We start from the raw sequence: 16,630 nt of genomic DNA, 5'->3' as shown, positions 1-16,630 counted from the left end.
ACATTTTCACTTCTACCATCAATGTACAAAGATTCTAATTGTTCTACACTTTCCACAGTGTTTGATATTGTCAGTCCTTATAATTCTAGCTGTACCAGTGAGTATACAGTCATCTCTCTTTGTGGTTTAATTTGCATTTCTCTAGTGACTAATGAAGTTGGTCGTTTTTTATTTATTTTTTTTGTTTGTTTTTTGAGATGGAGTCTCACTCTGTCACCCAGGCTGGAGTGCACTTCCACCTCCTGGGTTCAAGCGATTCTCCTGCCTCAGCCTCCCGAGTAGCCGGGACTATAGGCACGCACCACCATGCCTGGCTAATTTTTGTATGTTTAGTAGAGATGGGTTTTCACCATGTTGGTCAGGCAGGTCTCAAACTCGTGACCTCAAGTGATCCGCCCGCCCCAGCCTCCCCAAGTGCTGGGATACAGGCGTGAGCCACCACACCCAGCCAACTGGACATTTTTTAATGTGCTTATTGGACATTGGTATATCTTCTGTAGTAAGGTATTCAAATCTTTTGTCCCTTTTTGTAGGAGTGTTTGCTTTACAGAGTTGTAAGGTTTTTAAAATGTATTTCGTTTTAAGTGAGTTTTAGCTTTTGAGGCTATGATTCACTTTGAATCTTTGTATATGGTGTGAAAAGACGTGGTTTGTTTTTTCTGTTTTTTTCTCTCTATGTGGATGTTCATTTATCTCAACACTGTTTGTTGAAAAGACTGTCCTTTTCCTACTGGACTATCTTGGCACCTTGGGTGGAAATCAGTTGTCCATATAATTGTAGGTCTGCCTCTGGACTCTGTATCCTTTCACCAGTGCCTGAAGACCAAGTATCTTGATTACTGCAGCTTTGAGTAGGCTTGAAATCTAGTCACATGAGTCCTCCAGCTTTGCTCTTCTTTTTCAGAATGACTTTGGCTACATCCTTTGTATTTTCATATACATTTTAGAATCTGCTTGGGTTTTTTGTTTGTTTGTTTTGTTTTGTTTTTTTGAGACAGGGTCTCACTCTGTTGCCCAGGCTGGAGTGCAGTGGTGCAATATTGGCCTGCTGCAGCCTCAACCTCCCTGGGCTCAGGTGATCCTCTCACCTCAGCCTTCCGAGGACCTGGGACTACAGATGCGCACCACTATGCCCAGCTAATTTTTGTATTTTTTATAGAGATGGGGTTTCACCATGTTGCCCAAGCTGGTCTCGAACTCCTGGGCTCAAGTGATCTGCCTGCCTCAACCTCCCTAAGTGCTGGGATTACAGGCGTGAGCCACCACACTCAATGTATCTGCTTGTTTTTTCACACAACAAAACCTACTGAGTGTTTGATTGAGATAGATTTTGTGTGTATGTAAAAATGTGCTGTCTTTGTGGTTAATGAAATGACAGTGGTGAGACTGATACAGAAAGACCATTTAAGGAGACCTGACAAACATCTAAATGACAGAGGGTGGTAGCATCAACGAGGGCAGCTGAGTAGAAAATAAGTGGGTGGATTTGAGAGAGATTGAAAAAGTGAGCAAAGCTGATTGCTGATCTTTAACTGGTGGCTGGCTACCTTAGAACCATAATCATGGGAATTAGAGAGCTGAACTTCCAGAAGAGGCTTGCAGATAAATGTGGCAGGTGGACAGAAGAAAAACTTCAAATGCAAAAGCATGTCCCCTTTGTCCATGGGGTTTTCCCATGTATTTTTCTTGTTTGAGCCAGGGGATCATCTTTAATTCTTGGTGAACATGCCCACCATCTAAGTAACAAGTGCTTCTGAGGTAAGTGAGAATTAGGACTTAATTTTGAAGGAAAGCAGACTTCAGAGCAGCAGGCAGACCTCTCTCCAGTGAGCCACCAGGGCACGTGAGCAGCAGATCTCAATTAGAACTCTGAGTCGAAGCCCCTGGCTCTGTGCTTGGCCTGGGAAGCATGTTGCTTCTGGACTCCTACAGACTGGAAGCAGAAAAGCCACTAACTAGTTAGAGGCCTCTTGGGGTCAGGTAGTTTGGTTTCTTGCTAATTGCAGCCTTATTCAGTTCTCATGTTGAAGTACTGTCTCTGAGCCGTTGGGCCTGTGCCTCATTCAGGTTGTATGTTGCCATCAGCAGGATATAGCACACCTTGTGCAGTGTTGGAAGGAAATGTTAGCCCTCTGTCCTTCTGTGGGTTTGAGAGAAATGCTCCCAGTCGTCTATGAGCTCATCAGCTTTCCTTCACAGCTCATGACCTTCACGTTCCATAAGTTGATCAATTCATAAAATTTGCTGAAAAGACTATGTGGGTGTCAGGAGTTAATGAGATAATAAAGAGACGGAATTTGCACAGTGTTGATTTTATGATATAGTAATGTTTCCAGTGGCACTGTTTAAATTTCATTCAAGTAGAAATAAAATGAGCTAAAGGCCAGGCAAGGTGGCTCATGCCTGTAATCCTAGCACTTTGGGAGGCCGAGGTGGGCGGATCGTGAGGTCAGGAGATGGAGACCGTCCTGGCTAACACGGTGAAACCCCATCTCTATTAAAATACAAAAAAATCAGCTGGGCGTGGTGGTGGGCGCCTGTAGTCCCAGCTACTCGGGAGGCTGAGGGAGGAGAATGGCATGAACCTGGGAAGCGGAGCTTGCAGTGAGCCAAGATCATGCCACTGCACTCCAGCCTGGGCAACAGAGCGAGGCTCCGTCTCAAAAAAAAAAAAAAAGCTAAGACACTCATCTGTATTTCTGGAATTATTTTGTGTCTTTTATAAAGACTGTACTATCATCATTGAAAATGTTGAAATCAGATTCTAAATTTATCATCATTGAAAATGTTGAAATCAGATTCTAAATTTAGAAAATTGACTTTTCTTTGGCATATATGGTGCTTTTATGTGGTGGTTAACTCTCAGTTTACGTCTTTTTTTTTTTTTTCCTTGAGACAGAGTCTCGCTCTGTCGCCCAGGCTGGAGTGCAGTGGTGCAATCTTGGCTCACTGCAACCTCCTCCTCCCAGGTTCAAGCGATTCTCCTTCCTCAGCCTCCCGAGTCGCTGGGACTACAGGCACCTGCCACCACACCTGGCTAATTTTTTGTAATTTTAACAGAGACTGGGTTTCACCATGTTAGCCAGGCTGGTCTCGATTTCCTGACCTCGTGATCTGCCCGCCTCGGCCTCCCAAAGTGCTAGGATTACAGGCGTGAGCCACCGTGCCTGGCTGTACTTTTTAAATAAAGTGATTGCCGGGCGCGGTGGCTCAAGCCTGTAATCCCAGCACTTTGGGAGGCCGAGATGGGCGGATCACGAGGTCAGGAGATCGAGACCATCCTGGCTAACACGGTGAAACCCCGTCTCTACTAAAAATACAAAAACTAGCTGGGCGAGGTGGCCCGCGCCTGTAGTCTCAGCTACTCGGGAGGCTGAGGCATGAGAATGGCGTAAACCCGAGAGGCGGAGCTTGCAGTGGGCTGAGATTCAGCCACTGCACTCCAGTCCGGGCGACAGAGCAAGACTCTGCCTCAAAAAAAAAAAATAAATAAATAAATAAATAAAGTGATTTTGGCCATCTTCTTTGCTGTTAATATTGCACACTGTCTGTTTCCCCATAGTGGTGGTATCTCCATCAAGGCTTCTGCAAATATGGACCTCATGAGGGCTGACATGGGAGGAGCTGCAACTATATGCTCAGCCATTGTGTCTGCTGCAAAGCTCAATTTGCCCATTAATATTATAGGTAAGTGGGGGCAAAGGATTACATCTCAGAGAGCTTCTGGATTCCAGCCAGGTGGAGAACAGAAACAACAGATATGATTTCCCCTAATCTGAAAAGATAAGAAATGATTTTTAAATAGTCGTCAAGCAGAAGCTATTTAGCTCAGATAAGTGTTTTACTGTCTGAGCTGATTGAGCTGAATGTATCTTGCAGCCCGTAGGCTGTAACTGGAATTGATTTGTTTTACTTCTGCAAAAGGTGGTTAGCGGTCAGGAGCACATAATTTTAACTTTGTAGTTGACATTATGAAATGTGCTTGGTAGCTGGGGTGGTAGGACATTGCTGGCTCATGGCCTCGTAGGATTGTGGCCGGTGAAATGGCACAACACACAGAAAGTGCCTAGGACAGAAAACGTGCTCATTATGTGGCAGTTCTTAGTAGTGGAAGATACAAACTCCCAGGCACAGTGCTGGGAGTTTGTGTAATAGCATTGCTCATACTCATTTCAGAGCAGACGGGGAAGGAGGAGAGAGTCTTAGGTTAAATAATCCCAGAGTCATGTCCTTTGCACAAGGAACGTAGAATTGGAGTCCAGGTCTGTCAGACATGCCCCCCTCCTTCACTGTCATAGGCCTTTTATTTCCTGAACTATTTAAAAGTCAGTTGCAGACATCATGACATGTCCTCTAAGAAAAAGGACATTCTGTGTAATGACAAAACCATTATGTTTTCCAAGGATTAATACAGTAACCTAATTCAAGTTTCCAGTTGTGTAAAAAACGTCCATTTGATTTATTTATACTTAGGGGTTTTTTTTGTTTTGTTTTTTGGGGTTTTTTTGAGACAGAGTTTTGCTCTTGTTGCCCAGGCTGGAGTGCAATGGCACAATCTCGGCTAATTGTAACCTCCGCCTCCCGGGTTCAAGCGATTCTTCTGCCTCAGCCTCTTGAGTAGCTGGGACTACAGGCATGTACCACCATGCCCAGCTAATTTTGTATTTTTAGTAGAGACCGGGTTTCTCCATGTTGGTCAGGCTGGTCTCGAACTCCTGACCTCAGGTGATCTGCCTGCCTTGGCCTCTCAAAATGCTGGGATTACAGGCATGAGCCACCATGCCCGGCTTATATTTAGCTTTTGAATCCAGAAACTAATCAAGGACCACATGTTGCTGTTGGTGCTATGTCCCTCTAGATTTCTTGAGTCTAGACCGTATCCCTATTTTCTTCCATGGCATTAGCAGTTTTGAAGGGTCTAGGCTTGTTTTGTGATATTCTGCAATTTGTATTTATCTGAACTGCTTCTTCTTGATTAGAATCAAGTTAGACTTCTTTGGGAAGAATGCTACATGGCTGATGTGTACATCTTGTTGCTGACACATCATGTCAGTTGTGTCATTGGTGATGTTTGATCAGTGCGTTAAGGTGGCCTTTGTGTCTTGCTGCTCATGGCTCGCAGGTGGCCTCTTGTCCCATGGGTGGCATGTTTGGACCCAGCATGTACTGTGTGCTTTCATATATTCTTTCCAATAGGTCTGGCCCCTCTTTGTGAAAATATGCCCAGCGGCAAGGCCAACAAGCCAGGAGATGTTGTTAGAGCCAGGAACGGGAAGACCATCCAGGTTTGTAAATGCGAGACACAGCACTCCCCATCCGGCATTCTTCAGGAATCCCATGGTAGCCGCATAACCACAGCTTGGATGGGTACAGAGACCCAGCACCATATTAAGGGAGGGCACTGTCATTAGTGCTGAGTAGCCTTTCTTTTCTTTTTCCTTTTCCTTTCCTGAAATGGGGTCTCGCTGTGTCACCCAGGCTGTAGTGCAGTGGCATGATCATGGTTCACTGCAGCCTTGACCTCCCCAGGCTCAGGTGATCCTCACACCTTAGCGTTCTGAGTAGCTGGGACCACAGGTGCATGCCACCATGCCTGGCTAATTTTTTGTAGAGACAGGGTTTTGCCATGTTGCCCAGGCTGGTCCCGAACTCCTAGACTCAAGTGATTTGCCCACCTTGGCCTCCCAAAGTGCAAGGATTACAGGTATGAGCCACCTTTCCCGGCCCCTGAGTAGCTTTTCTTGCAAAGGCAGAAGTATCTCTTTTTGAAATTTTGAAGAATGTTTTTCCAGACGGATTGTTCCTACCACTTCCTGTATGCTGTACACACACGTTTCGGTGAATTTGCCGCCAGCCCTGCAGAGTGTGGCAAAGCAGTAAAATTATGGGCTATCTTGTGGATCTACCTGTGCTATGAGTGACTTTTTTCCATTTTAGCTGTTGAGGTGGAAAACGCTGTCCTACATCATGGGCCCTGCACTCAAGGGGATGTGGCAGCAGGTCCTCCATGTGGCACATGCATGCACGTGTGTACAAGCCACCCATAATGACTGGACCTCTATTTAAAAGAAGGGAATATAGTTAGGAAGTGTGACTGAAGTTGCAAGAGTTTCCATTTTTAGGATTGAGACTGCCATAGCTCTTTAACCGCGTTTGCAGAAATCTTTACATTTTTCCCCTTCTTCCTACGAAGTTACGGGTAAAGTGGGCTAGACATTTTTCTATTTATTTTGGCTTCCAAAGTCATCAACCTTAGTCATCAGCTCTGGTACAGGGATTATTATATTATAATTATTAGTATTATTTTATTTTTAATTAGAGATGGGGTTTCACTATCTTGCCCAGGCTGGTGTCAAACTCCTGAGCTCAAGCTATTTGCCCACCTCTGCCTCCCAAGGTGCTGGGGGATTAAATGATATTTGCTCTCCCGATTAGATATGTTCCTATTCTCATTGAAGTATATGAATGGTTTTGATAATGACACACGTCACAGCAGCTTTTTCCAACTTTTCTGTTGAACACTGTTGCAAGTGTCTAGTTTTCATATTCGTTACTCATGCTGTTACCCTTTCTGTTTTTGACCCTCTGCAGGTTGATAACACTGATGCTGAGGGGAGGCTCATACTGGCTGATGCGCTCTGTTACGCACACACATTTAACCCGAAGGTCATCCTTAATGCTGCCACCTTAACAGGTCAGACCACGCACTTGACTTGATTTTGTTTGAAGGAAGTCTTGTTTGTTGCATGGTTTTCACACACTATACTTGGGCGTTATTTTGCTAAAATTTGGCTTGGTCCATTGGCATTCAAAGAGCTTTCACCAGAGGAATTATTCTGCAGTTGTAAAATGTTTTGAATATTAGGTTTGTTGTTTTAAAACATTCCAGGCTGTACTTTTTTTGTTTGTTTGTTTTTTGAGACGGAGTCTTACTCTGTCGTCCAGGCTACAGTGCAGTGGCGTGATCTCGGCTCACTGCAATCTCTGCCTCTGGAGTTCAAGCGATTTTCCTGTCTCAGCCTCCCAAGTAGTTGGGATTACAGGTACGCACCAACATACCCAGTGAATTTTTGTATTTTTAGTAGATACGGGGTTTTTGCCATGTTAGCCAGGCTGGTCTTGAACTCCTGACCTCAGGTGATCTACCTGCCTCGGCCTCCCAAAGTGCTGGGGTTACAGGCATGAGCCGCTGCACCTGGCCTAATTTTTATATTTTAGTAGAGATGGGGTTTTTGCCACGTTAGCCAGGCTGGTCTTGAACTCTTGACCTCAGGTGATCTGCCCGCCTTGGCCTCCCAAAGTGCTGGGATTAGAGGCGTGAGCCACCATGCCTAGCCTGGGCTGTACCTTTAAACAAAGAAATAACATGTGGGCCAGATGAGCTCATCGAGAGTGACATCTAAAAATGATGTTAAGAGCTGGGAGCAGTGGCTCACGCCTGTAATCCAAACACTTTGGGAAGCCGAGGTGGGCAGATCATGAGGTCAGGAGATCAAGACCATCCTGGCCGACATGGTAAAACCTTGTCTCTACTAAAAATACAAAAATTAGCTGGGTGTGGTGGCGCGTGCCTGTAATCCCAGCTACTCTAGAGGCTGAGGCAGGAGAATCGTTTGAACCCAGGAGGCAGAGGTTGCACTCAGCCAAGATCGCACCACTGCACTCCAGCTTGGTGACAGAGCGAGGCTCCCTCTCAAAAAAAAAAAAAAAATTAAATTAAATTTTAAAAAATGATGTTAAGAGATGGTTTCTGTTACAATTATCATTTGATACAGATCTGAAAAGATAATGATAAATCCCCAAGTCAATAGCTTTCTTTTACTTTTTATAACTAATTGTAATGTATCTGATATCCTCTGAGCTTTCAGAGACTTTTTTTTTTCCCCCCCCCCCCCCCCGGAACTTTTTATACTTGACGTTATAAGGAAATAAAAACATTTTACAGGGTAGCAGGATCCTCGTTTAACAAGTGACACAGTGTGAAGCCTGCGCTTTAAGGCCAGGCTCAGGTGGAACTCCCAGCTGTGCCACCTGCTAGTCAGTTAGCCAGGCAAGTTCTTTATCCCTTTTGAGCATTGGTAGCTGGGGACAATTCCATTTGCCTGGAAGAGTTGTAAAGGCTGGAGGGAGTTTTTGGAAAGCCTCTTTAATATAAGCTGTGACACCACCAGCCCTGGAGGGCCGGGAATAGATTCCTAAAGGGATGACTAATTTCTGAATCTTAAAGTCAGACTCTACCACTTTTAAGATGAAAATTTAGATCATTTTTTATCCTTTGGTCTTATTCTTGCCCTGGTCATGTTGAGCCTTTACTTTGGCAGAAATCACGTTCCCTTTTATATGTAGCTCTAAAATAGTCCATAGGTCTATTGCTAAGAGTTCTTTTTCAAAGCTGGTATTATAGTGTTTCCATGGTTTTTGGTCTACCTATTCAGTTTAGCAAACACTTTAAGCTGAAAAGCAGAGCTTCTAGGGTGGGGGGTGGGGGGAGGCAGTGGTGGTGAAGCAGGTACCCCCTTACTGTAATGAGGAATCACAGAGGATAGATACGTCGGATACATCAAGTTCTACAACTTAAACATAACCTTCATAATTACCACCTGGGAAATACTTTTCCTAGATGCTTAATAGCAGCATTCTACCCCACTTTTTTCTCAGTCTGAGGGGTTGAGAAGGTGGGAAAGGCCCTAAGTAACCAAGGGTGACCTTCTGGGTGTGCTTTCAGCCCACACCGGGTGATGGTTCCCCAAATACTATAGAACCCCTTGTGAGTTCCAGAAGCTAGGATTCTAAGAGGAGAATAAGAACCAGTTTCTAAGCTTAGGCTCTTGATAGGAGGAAGTACACAGTCTTCAGAAATAGAAGACCTGATTTTAAAACTTGTTCTCACTTGTAATAACACATGACTTTGGACTAGGCTTTAGTTGTCTCATCCATAAAAGGGGTATAACAACACCTCGTTCACAGGAAGGATGCCTGCCAAGATTAAAGGAGACGATACAGGTTGATGTGCGTGGCCCAGTACATCATAGACACTGAACAGATGTTAGTGTGCTTTGAAAGGCAGGCCATACCCCAGGTTGTAGGAACAGTGACATATTTGGGGATGGCCACCCAATCACGGTGCTTCTCTTCATTTTCTTAATGCATGGGCATAATTTAGTATGGAATGACTCTGGTGCTATCCTCACTTGCCTTGGGGCTTTGATGTTTCTTCTAGACTATGAGCAGTTCTGGTAACGTCCATCAGTGAGCATCACAACACAGGGCTCCAAGTGTGACTTGTGAAGGAAAATGGGAAGTATGCCTCTGCTACTAGTAGTTCTGAAATGGGTGGTGGTAATAATTCTGGAATTAGAGAAAATAAACTATTTAAATATATAATGAAATCATCTTTACAGCTGTGTCCCAACTGGACCACCTTAAATATTTATGCCTGCCATTTCCTATTACTTTAAGAGAAGATGGCATGTTCTTTTTTGAGGGGATTGTTCATCTTTCTGTGACAAATTTTAAAACTGATAGATGACTTTTAGGGGGTTGATTGAAATATTTTGAGGACAAGTGAATAATTATGTGAAAAACCACTAACTTGAAAAGTATTAATGGGTATGTATATATTATCCCTCAGTATGCATGGGGGATTGGTTCTAGGATCCCCCCTCAGATGCCAAACCCACAATGCTCACATCCCTTATGTAAAATGAATGGCATAGTATTTAAATATAACCTGTGTACATCCTCCAGTATACTTAAGTTATCTCTAGATTACTTATACTGCCTAATACAATATAAAGCTGTGTAACTATTCATTACACTGTATTGTTTAGGGAATCATGACAAGAAAAAAGAGTCTGTGTGTGTTCAGTACCGATGCAGCCATCTCCCCCGCTTCAAAATACTTCGTGTCTGCATTTGGTTGACTTCATAGATGCAGAACACATGGATAATGGAGGGCTGACTAGTTAGTAGTATCTTTAAGTTTCAGTTTTCCTTGGGAGAGATGCTAATGAGCAGTTTCGTGTAAAGACATGGTTAAGAATTTAAGGAGCAACTTGGACATACTTTGCATTATGGGGAGCAAATGCCACCTTGTGAAGACTGTAGATTTCCCCCAGTTTCAGTGCTGTCTCCTCTGACATTCCACATGCGTGTCCTGGTACTGATGGTGGTGGGTTCAGTGCTTGTCCTGGTACTGAAGGATAGTAAGGTTGGCTTTTCCTTTCAATAAATACTTAACTCCTTTATGCCAGGCAGTGTGCTTTCTGGGCCCTAAGGATATGCATAGGAAGCAGACGTGTTCCTTGACTCAGTGCTTACAGATGGACCAGGCAAGTAACAAATGAGACTGCCGAGAGCTAATACCACAACTAAAGGAGGCAGCACTAATGGCTGTACCCGATTGTCTCTTCTCAAGAGGATCTGCAAATCTGGATGTTTAAGTTGATTTTTTAAAAATATGCTAATTAGAAAAAAACTAAAGATGAAACAAGTAAATATGATGCAGTGATAATAGATATCAAAGTCTTACAGCAGTACTTAACTGTGATTAAAATTGATGAAAAATTAGATTCCTCAATGCCAGTAGTATGTAAGTTATGATACCTCATCCAGTGGACTATTTTTAAATCATTAAAAAGACTTTCAAACATTTGTTTATAAAAAAGGAATAATTTTTTCTTTTTTTTTTTTTTTTGAGACAGAGTCTCGCTCTGTTGCCGAGGCTGGAGTGCAGTGGCATGATCTCAGCTCACTGCAACCTCTGCCTCCCAGGTTCAAGCCATTCTTCTGCCTCAGCCACCCGAGTAGCTGGGATTACAGGCATGCGCCACCACACCCGGATTTTTGTATATTTAGTAGAGACGGAGTTTCACCATGTTGGTCAGGCTGGTCTCGAACTCCTGACCTCAAGTGATCCACCCGTCTCGGCCTCCCAAAATGCTGGGATTACAGGTGTGAGCCACCGCGCCCAGCCAAAGAGGAATAGAATAAATGTTTAAAGCATAAAAGGAAGAACACGGCAGGCGTGATGGCTCACACCTGTAATCCCAGCACTTTTGGAGGCCAAGGCGGGCGGATCATGAGGATCTTGATCAGGAGATCAAGACCATCCTGGCTAACACGGTGAAATCCCCTCTCTACTAAAAATACCAAAAAAATTAGCCAGGCGTGGTGGCACGTGCCTATAGTCCCAGCTACTCGGGAGGCTGAGGCAGGAGAATGGCATGAACCCGGGAGGTGGAGGTTGCAGTGAGCCGAGATCACGCCACTGCACTCCAGCCTGGGCGACAGAGCAAGACTCCATCTCAAAAAAGGAGGAACACACGCTTGAACATGTACAGGATGGTCTTAAGTGTTTCTTATGAAAGTTTAGAAGATGGGCTGGCATGATGGTTCACGCCTGTAATCCTAGTGCCTTGGGAGGCTGACATGGGAGGGTTGCTTGAGCCCAGGAGTTCAAGACCAGCCTGAGCAACATGAGACCCCATCTATACAACAAGAAATAGTTGTTGTTTGTTTGTTTGTTTGTTTGTTTGTTTGTTTGTTCTGAGATGGAGTTTCGCTCTTGTTGCTCAAGAGGCTGGAGTGCAATGGTGCGATCTTGGCTCACAACAACCTCTGTCTCCCGGGTTCAAGCAGTTCAAACGATTGTCCTGCCTCAGCCTCCTGAGTAGCTGGGATTACAGGCATGCGCCCCATGCCCGGCTAATTTTGTATTTTTTGTAGAGACAGGGTTTCTCATGTTGGTCAGGCTGGTCTCAAACTCCCAACCTCAGGTGACCCGCCCGCCTCAGCCTCCCAAAGTGCTGGGATTACAGGCGTGAGGCATTGCGCCTGGCCTTTTTTTTTTTTTCTTTTTTTTTCTTTTTCTTTTGAGACAGAGTCTCACTCTGTCACCCAGGCTAGAGTGCAATGGTGTGATCTCGACTCAACTGCAACTTCCGCCTCCTGGGTTCAAGTGATTCTCCCTGTCTCAGCCTCCCGAGTAGCTGGGATTACAGGTGCCCACTACCATGCCTAATTTTTGTATTTTTAGTAGAGACGAGGTTTCTCCATGTTGACCAGGCTGGTCTTGAACACCTGACCTCAGGTGAGCTGCCCATGATGGGATTACAGGTGTGAGCCACCGTGCCCTGCCCAAAAAGAAATTTTTAATTAGCTGGGCATGGCGGCATGTACCTGTAATTCCAGCTACTCAGGAGGCTGAGGCAGAAGGATCACTTGAGCCCAGGAGTCTGAGGCTGCATGCAGTGAGCTCTGATCACACCACTAAAAAGGTTTAGAGGTCTGGAAGGAAATGTCAAAAATAGGTAACAGTTATTCCTACAATGAAATTATTGGTCAAATTCAGTAGGTTCCTTTTGTGCAATTCCTAATAATTTAAGTGAATTCTGACTTGAAAAACGTAACAATATTGTAAGTATTTACAGGAAAGATTTTCTAAGCTTATCTATTTTTGAAAATGAGGAAGCCATTAAATAGGTTACGTGCTAAGGTTTCCTTCCGTCTGCGGGGCGTAGGAGCCCGTTTTGCCTGGAGAGACTGCACTTGACCTGAGGGCTTGTGTTTTACAGGTGCCATGGATGTAGCTTTGGGGTCCGGTGCCACTGGGGTCTTTACCAATTCATCCTGGCTCTGGAACAAACTCTTCGAGGTAGGAATAATATTTGTATATCTAAATTGTAGAGATGGTGAATAAATTATCCTAGCCTTAGAAGGGTAGACTTCTTCAACCCTGTGTTAGAGATTTTTATGCTGCACGTTTGCCTTTGAATTGAAAATGAACCGCAGCAATAAATTGAGTTCAGTGGCATCAGGTTTTCCACAAATGCTCCTAAAGGAGGGGATGATGCCCCCCGCTCCCCTCCGGTAGCCTCAAGAGTCCTGTGAAAATGTCTCACGAACACTGTGGTCATAATTTAGAATCCCTGAGGTAGAAACGGTTTTGAAGACGGCTTTGTGGAGCAGCGTTTGTGACTGCGTGTTATGAGTCATGTAAGGGAGTTCACCCTGCAGTGGTGAGGGTGTCTTTAGACTGCTGTGCTCTGTGCCTCCCTCCATGACCCTTCACAGCCAGCCTCTTCCCAGCAGTCACCCCCATTTCCACACACACACACACACACCCCCTCACTTACTGCCATTGGTTTTCAACTGCCCACGCCACTGTTAGCCTAACTCAGCCTGTCTCCGTGACAGGCCAAGTGACTCTGGCCTCCTGATACCTGGTTCATGTGATAATCCTCTTCTGTGATAATCCTCTCTTGAGCTGCCTTCTCCTGTGATTCTCCTGTCCATCTCTTCATCTATTCCCTTTGGCTGGTGTTCAGTTGAAGGACGTAGGCTCTTTCTACTCTACACAGTCCTCACAGCCAACACATGTGCCTGATGGCTCCCGTCTCTCTCCTGAGCCCCAGCCTCTGTGTACCCATGTGGTTGCTAGACAGCTCCAGCCGGCTGCTTACTCATTCAACTAGTAATTAATGGGAGCTTACGTGGTGCTAGTGGGGGACAAACATAAAATGTCCTCAAATATAATCTTGAGGGTGGTTTAAGGTCTAAACTTATTTTCACCCTAAACTGCTTCTCCTTCATAGATGTCATCATTCGCGAAGCCCAGCTTTCCCAGCTCTGCAATACTCAGCCCCATCATCTCCTTCCAGGCCGGGCCAGGAACCTCTCCTCTGGCCTCCCACATAACTGTTACCCTCTCTTTCATGACACCCACAACATTGTTGTTTTGACTTTTGAAAATCATTTAAGCTTTAAAAAAAAAAATCTCAGTTATATGTGCATAAATCAGTAATCAGCAGCCCACAGTCTGTTTTCCAGAAGGCAGCCACTTTCAACCCTTGGCTGATTCATCTAGTATTTACTTATGGCTTAAAATAACAGCTTATGTTGCTGCTTCTTGATTTTTCTCTTTTAGGTCTTTGACTTTTTACCAGTGAGTTAAATAATCTGTTTATGTATCTGTTTCTCCTACCAGCCTGTAGGCCCTTGGGTGACTCAGATAGTAGTATTTCAGCACACCTGATGGTGCTCAGTAGTTCAGTAAACGATGAATGAGTGAGTGGGTAAATGATGAATGAATGAATGTGGTCACCTTGTCTCAGGGTTTCAGCGATACAGGTCCAGTCATGTGTTTCTGTCACGTTGAAGTGACCTGCCACGTAAGAATTCTTTCACCCTGATCAACCCACAAAGCCTGTAATTGTAGTTTGATGATTTTAGCAAAATGCCCTACAGATTTGTGAAATTGCTTCACAGCTTTCCTGCTTTCTTTTTATTATTTATTTATTTATTTATTTTTGAGACGGAGTCTCGCTCTGTCGCCAGGTCGGAGTGCCATGATGCGATCTTGGCTCACTGCAACCTCTGCCTCCTGGGTTCAAGCGATTCTCCTGCCTCAGCCTCAGAAGTAGCTGGGACTGCAGGTGTGCACAACCACGCTCAGCTAATTTTTTGTATTTTTAGTAGAGACCGCATTTCACCATGTTGGCCAAGATGGTCTCGATCTCTTGACCTCATGATCCACCCGCCTCAGCCTCCCAAAGTGCTGGGATTACAGGTGTGAGCCACCGTGCCTGGCCTCCTGGTTTCTTTTATAGTTCTAAAATAAATCTTTTAATGAGTGGACACAATTCTGAATCCTGTTTTACAGTTTCATGTTTTAGAGTAACAGGTTAGAACAACTCTTCCTTCATGCATTGAGCATGTTAATGCCATGAATTTCCCAGAACCACCTCATCCACTCTTCCACCTGTCGTACCTGTTTCTTCTCTAGGCCAGCATTGAAACAGGGGACCGTGTCTGGAGGATGCCTCTCTTCGAACATTATACAAGACAGGTTGTAGATTGCCAGCTTGCTGATGTTAACAACATCGGAAAATATAGGTATGTAAGATAAACTAAATGTACAATTATACAATCATCCTTGATTGCCAAAATAGCTATTTTCAATTTTATCCCCTTATAAAAGGTTTAACTATTTAATATCCTTTCAGTGTAGTGCTTGTACGCTTTTTAATGTCTTTTAAAAAGCTTTTTAAAGCTTTTTAATTTTCAAGTATATCTTCAACCAGGTCTCAAAATTTGTTTCTAATCTAACAGTAATTTTAAGTAAATGGTAAGGGAAAGAGATGGAAACTACGGGAATTCATTACCATAGCAAAAAGGAATATGGAATGTATCCTTTACTGCTTAAAGCAATATCTGAAAGTAAATATTCTGAAAGTGATATGTGGGTTAGCATCTTAATAGATCCTATAAGCTTGACTCTTGTTCTCTGGTTATAGAATGTACTTAACAAGAATGTGGGATCTCAGTGCACAGTTACATGGGGTTGTAAAGTGCTTTTTGTCTTTCTCTCCAGATCTGCGGGAGCATGTACAGCTGCAGCATTCCTGAAAGAATTCGTGACTCATCCTAAGTGGGCACATTTAGACATAGCAGGCGTGATGACCAACAAAGATGAGGTTCCCTATCTCCGGAAAGGCATGACCGGGAGGCCCACAAGGACTCTCATCGAGTTCTTACTTCGTTTCAGTCAAGACAATGCTTAGTTCAGATACTCAAAAATGTCTTCACTCTGTCTTAAATTGGACAGTTGAACTTAAAAGGTTTTTGAATAAATGGATGAAAATCTTTTTAACGGAGACAAAGGATGGTATTTAAAAATGTAGAACACAATGAAATTTGTATGCCTTGAGTTTTTTTTTCATTTTACACAAAGATTTATAAAGGTAAAGTTAATATCTTACTTGGCAAGGATTTTTAAGATACTCTATAAATGATTAAAATTTTTAGAACTTCCTAATCACTTTTCAGAGTATATGTTTTTAATTGATAAGCAAAATTGTACCTCAGATTTGTGATGCTAGGAACATGAGCAAACTGAAAATTACTATGCACTTGTCAGAAATAATAAATCCAACTTTTGTGCCCTCTGGTGTAGCTCTGATACTTACTCACATATTGCTTACAAACCCACTAACTTATTACTGGAATATCATTTGTCTTTGTAGCCATGTTATATGAACTATGTAATTAAATTGGCACACAGTGGTCTATGTATTTTCTCAATGTTCCTCATCACTTAAAACTACTCAGTGATTGAGCTCATCAGTTTGGGTAATAGTGGCTTGGCACATGATTTCCAAAATGAATCAGTCAGAATGATATTAACTAACTAACCATTGTTGACTTACCATCTGCCAGACACTGTCCTCAGTGTTTTCAGGTATTAAATTATTGAGTCTTACCCAATGAGACAGGTACTATTATTACCCTCATATGACAGATGAGGGAAACGAGGCACAAGAGAGGTTTAGTAACATGCCACTGATGTCACAGAGCAAGTAACTGGTAGCTCAAAGTTCAAGCCAGGTGGTCTGGCTGCTGCACTGGTACACCGCAATGCTCTTTTTCAGTTCAGTGACTTGAATGGATGTAGAATTTATTTGAAGTACTGAAGTAAGAAACATGACCACAGGCCAAGCACAGTGACTAATGCCTGTAATCCCAGCATTCCGAGAGGCCAAGGCAGTAGGATTGCTTGAGGCCAGGAGTTTGAGACCAGTTTGGGCAACATAGTTAGACCCTTGTCTCTATTTTATGAAATTTTAAAAAG

General features: G+C 43.6%; 1 protein-coding gene across 1 annotated transcript in view; it reads left to right on the top strand.

The window, feature by feature from the left end:
* Window positions 1–15,945, top strand: part of LAP3 (leucine aminopeptidase 3) — a 31,330-nt gene extending 15,385 nt beyond the window's left edge. The window contains exons 8-13 of the mRNA XM_023206971.2: window positions 3,563–3,687; window positions 5,197–5,285; window positions 6,592–6,694; window positions 12,576–12,655; window positions 14,786–14,895; window positions 15,374–15,945. Coding sequence (XP_023062739.1) covers window positions 3,563–3,687; window positions 5,197–5,285; window positions 6,592–6,694; window positions 12,576–12,655; window positions 14,786–14,895; window positions 15,374–15,563 — 697 coding nt within the window. The 3' untranslated portion in view covers window positions 15,564–15,945. The remainder of the gene's footprint in view (window positions 1–3,562; window positions 3,688–5,196; window positions 5,286–6,591; window positions 6,695–12,575; window positions 12,656–14,785; window positions 14,896–15,373) is intronic.
* Window positions 15,946–16,630: the final 685 nt, after the last annotated feature.

The sequence above is a fragment of the Piliocolobus tephrosceles genome, chromosome 3 (genome assembly GCF_002776525.5).
Source record: "Piliocolobus tephrosceles isolate RC106 chromosome 3, ASM277652v3, whole genome shotgun sequence".
In the NCBI taxonomy this organism is placed as follows: Eukaryota; Metazoa; Chordata; class Mammalia; order Primates; family Cercopithecidae; genus Piliocolobus; species Piliocolobus tephrosceles.
This window is presented reverse-complemented; position numbering and strand designations above follow the sequence as displayed.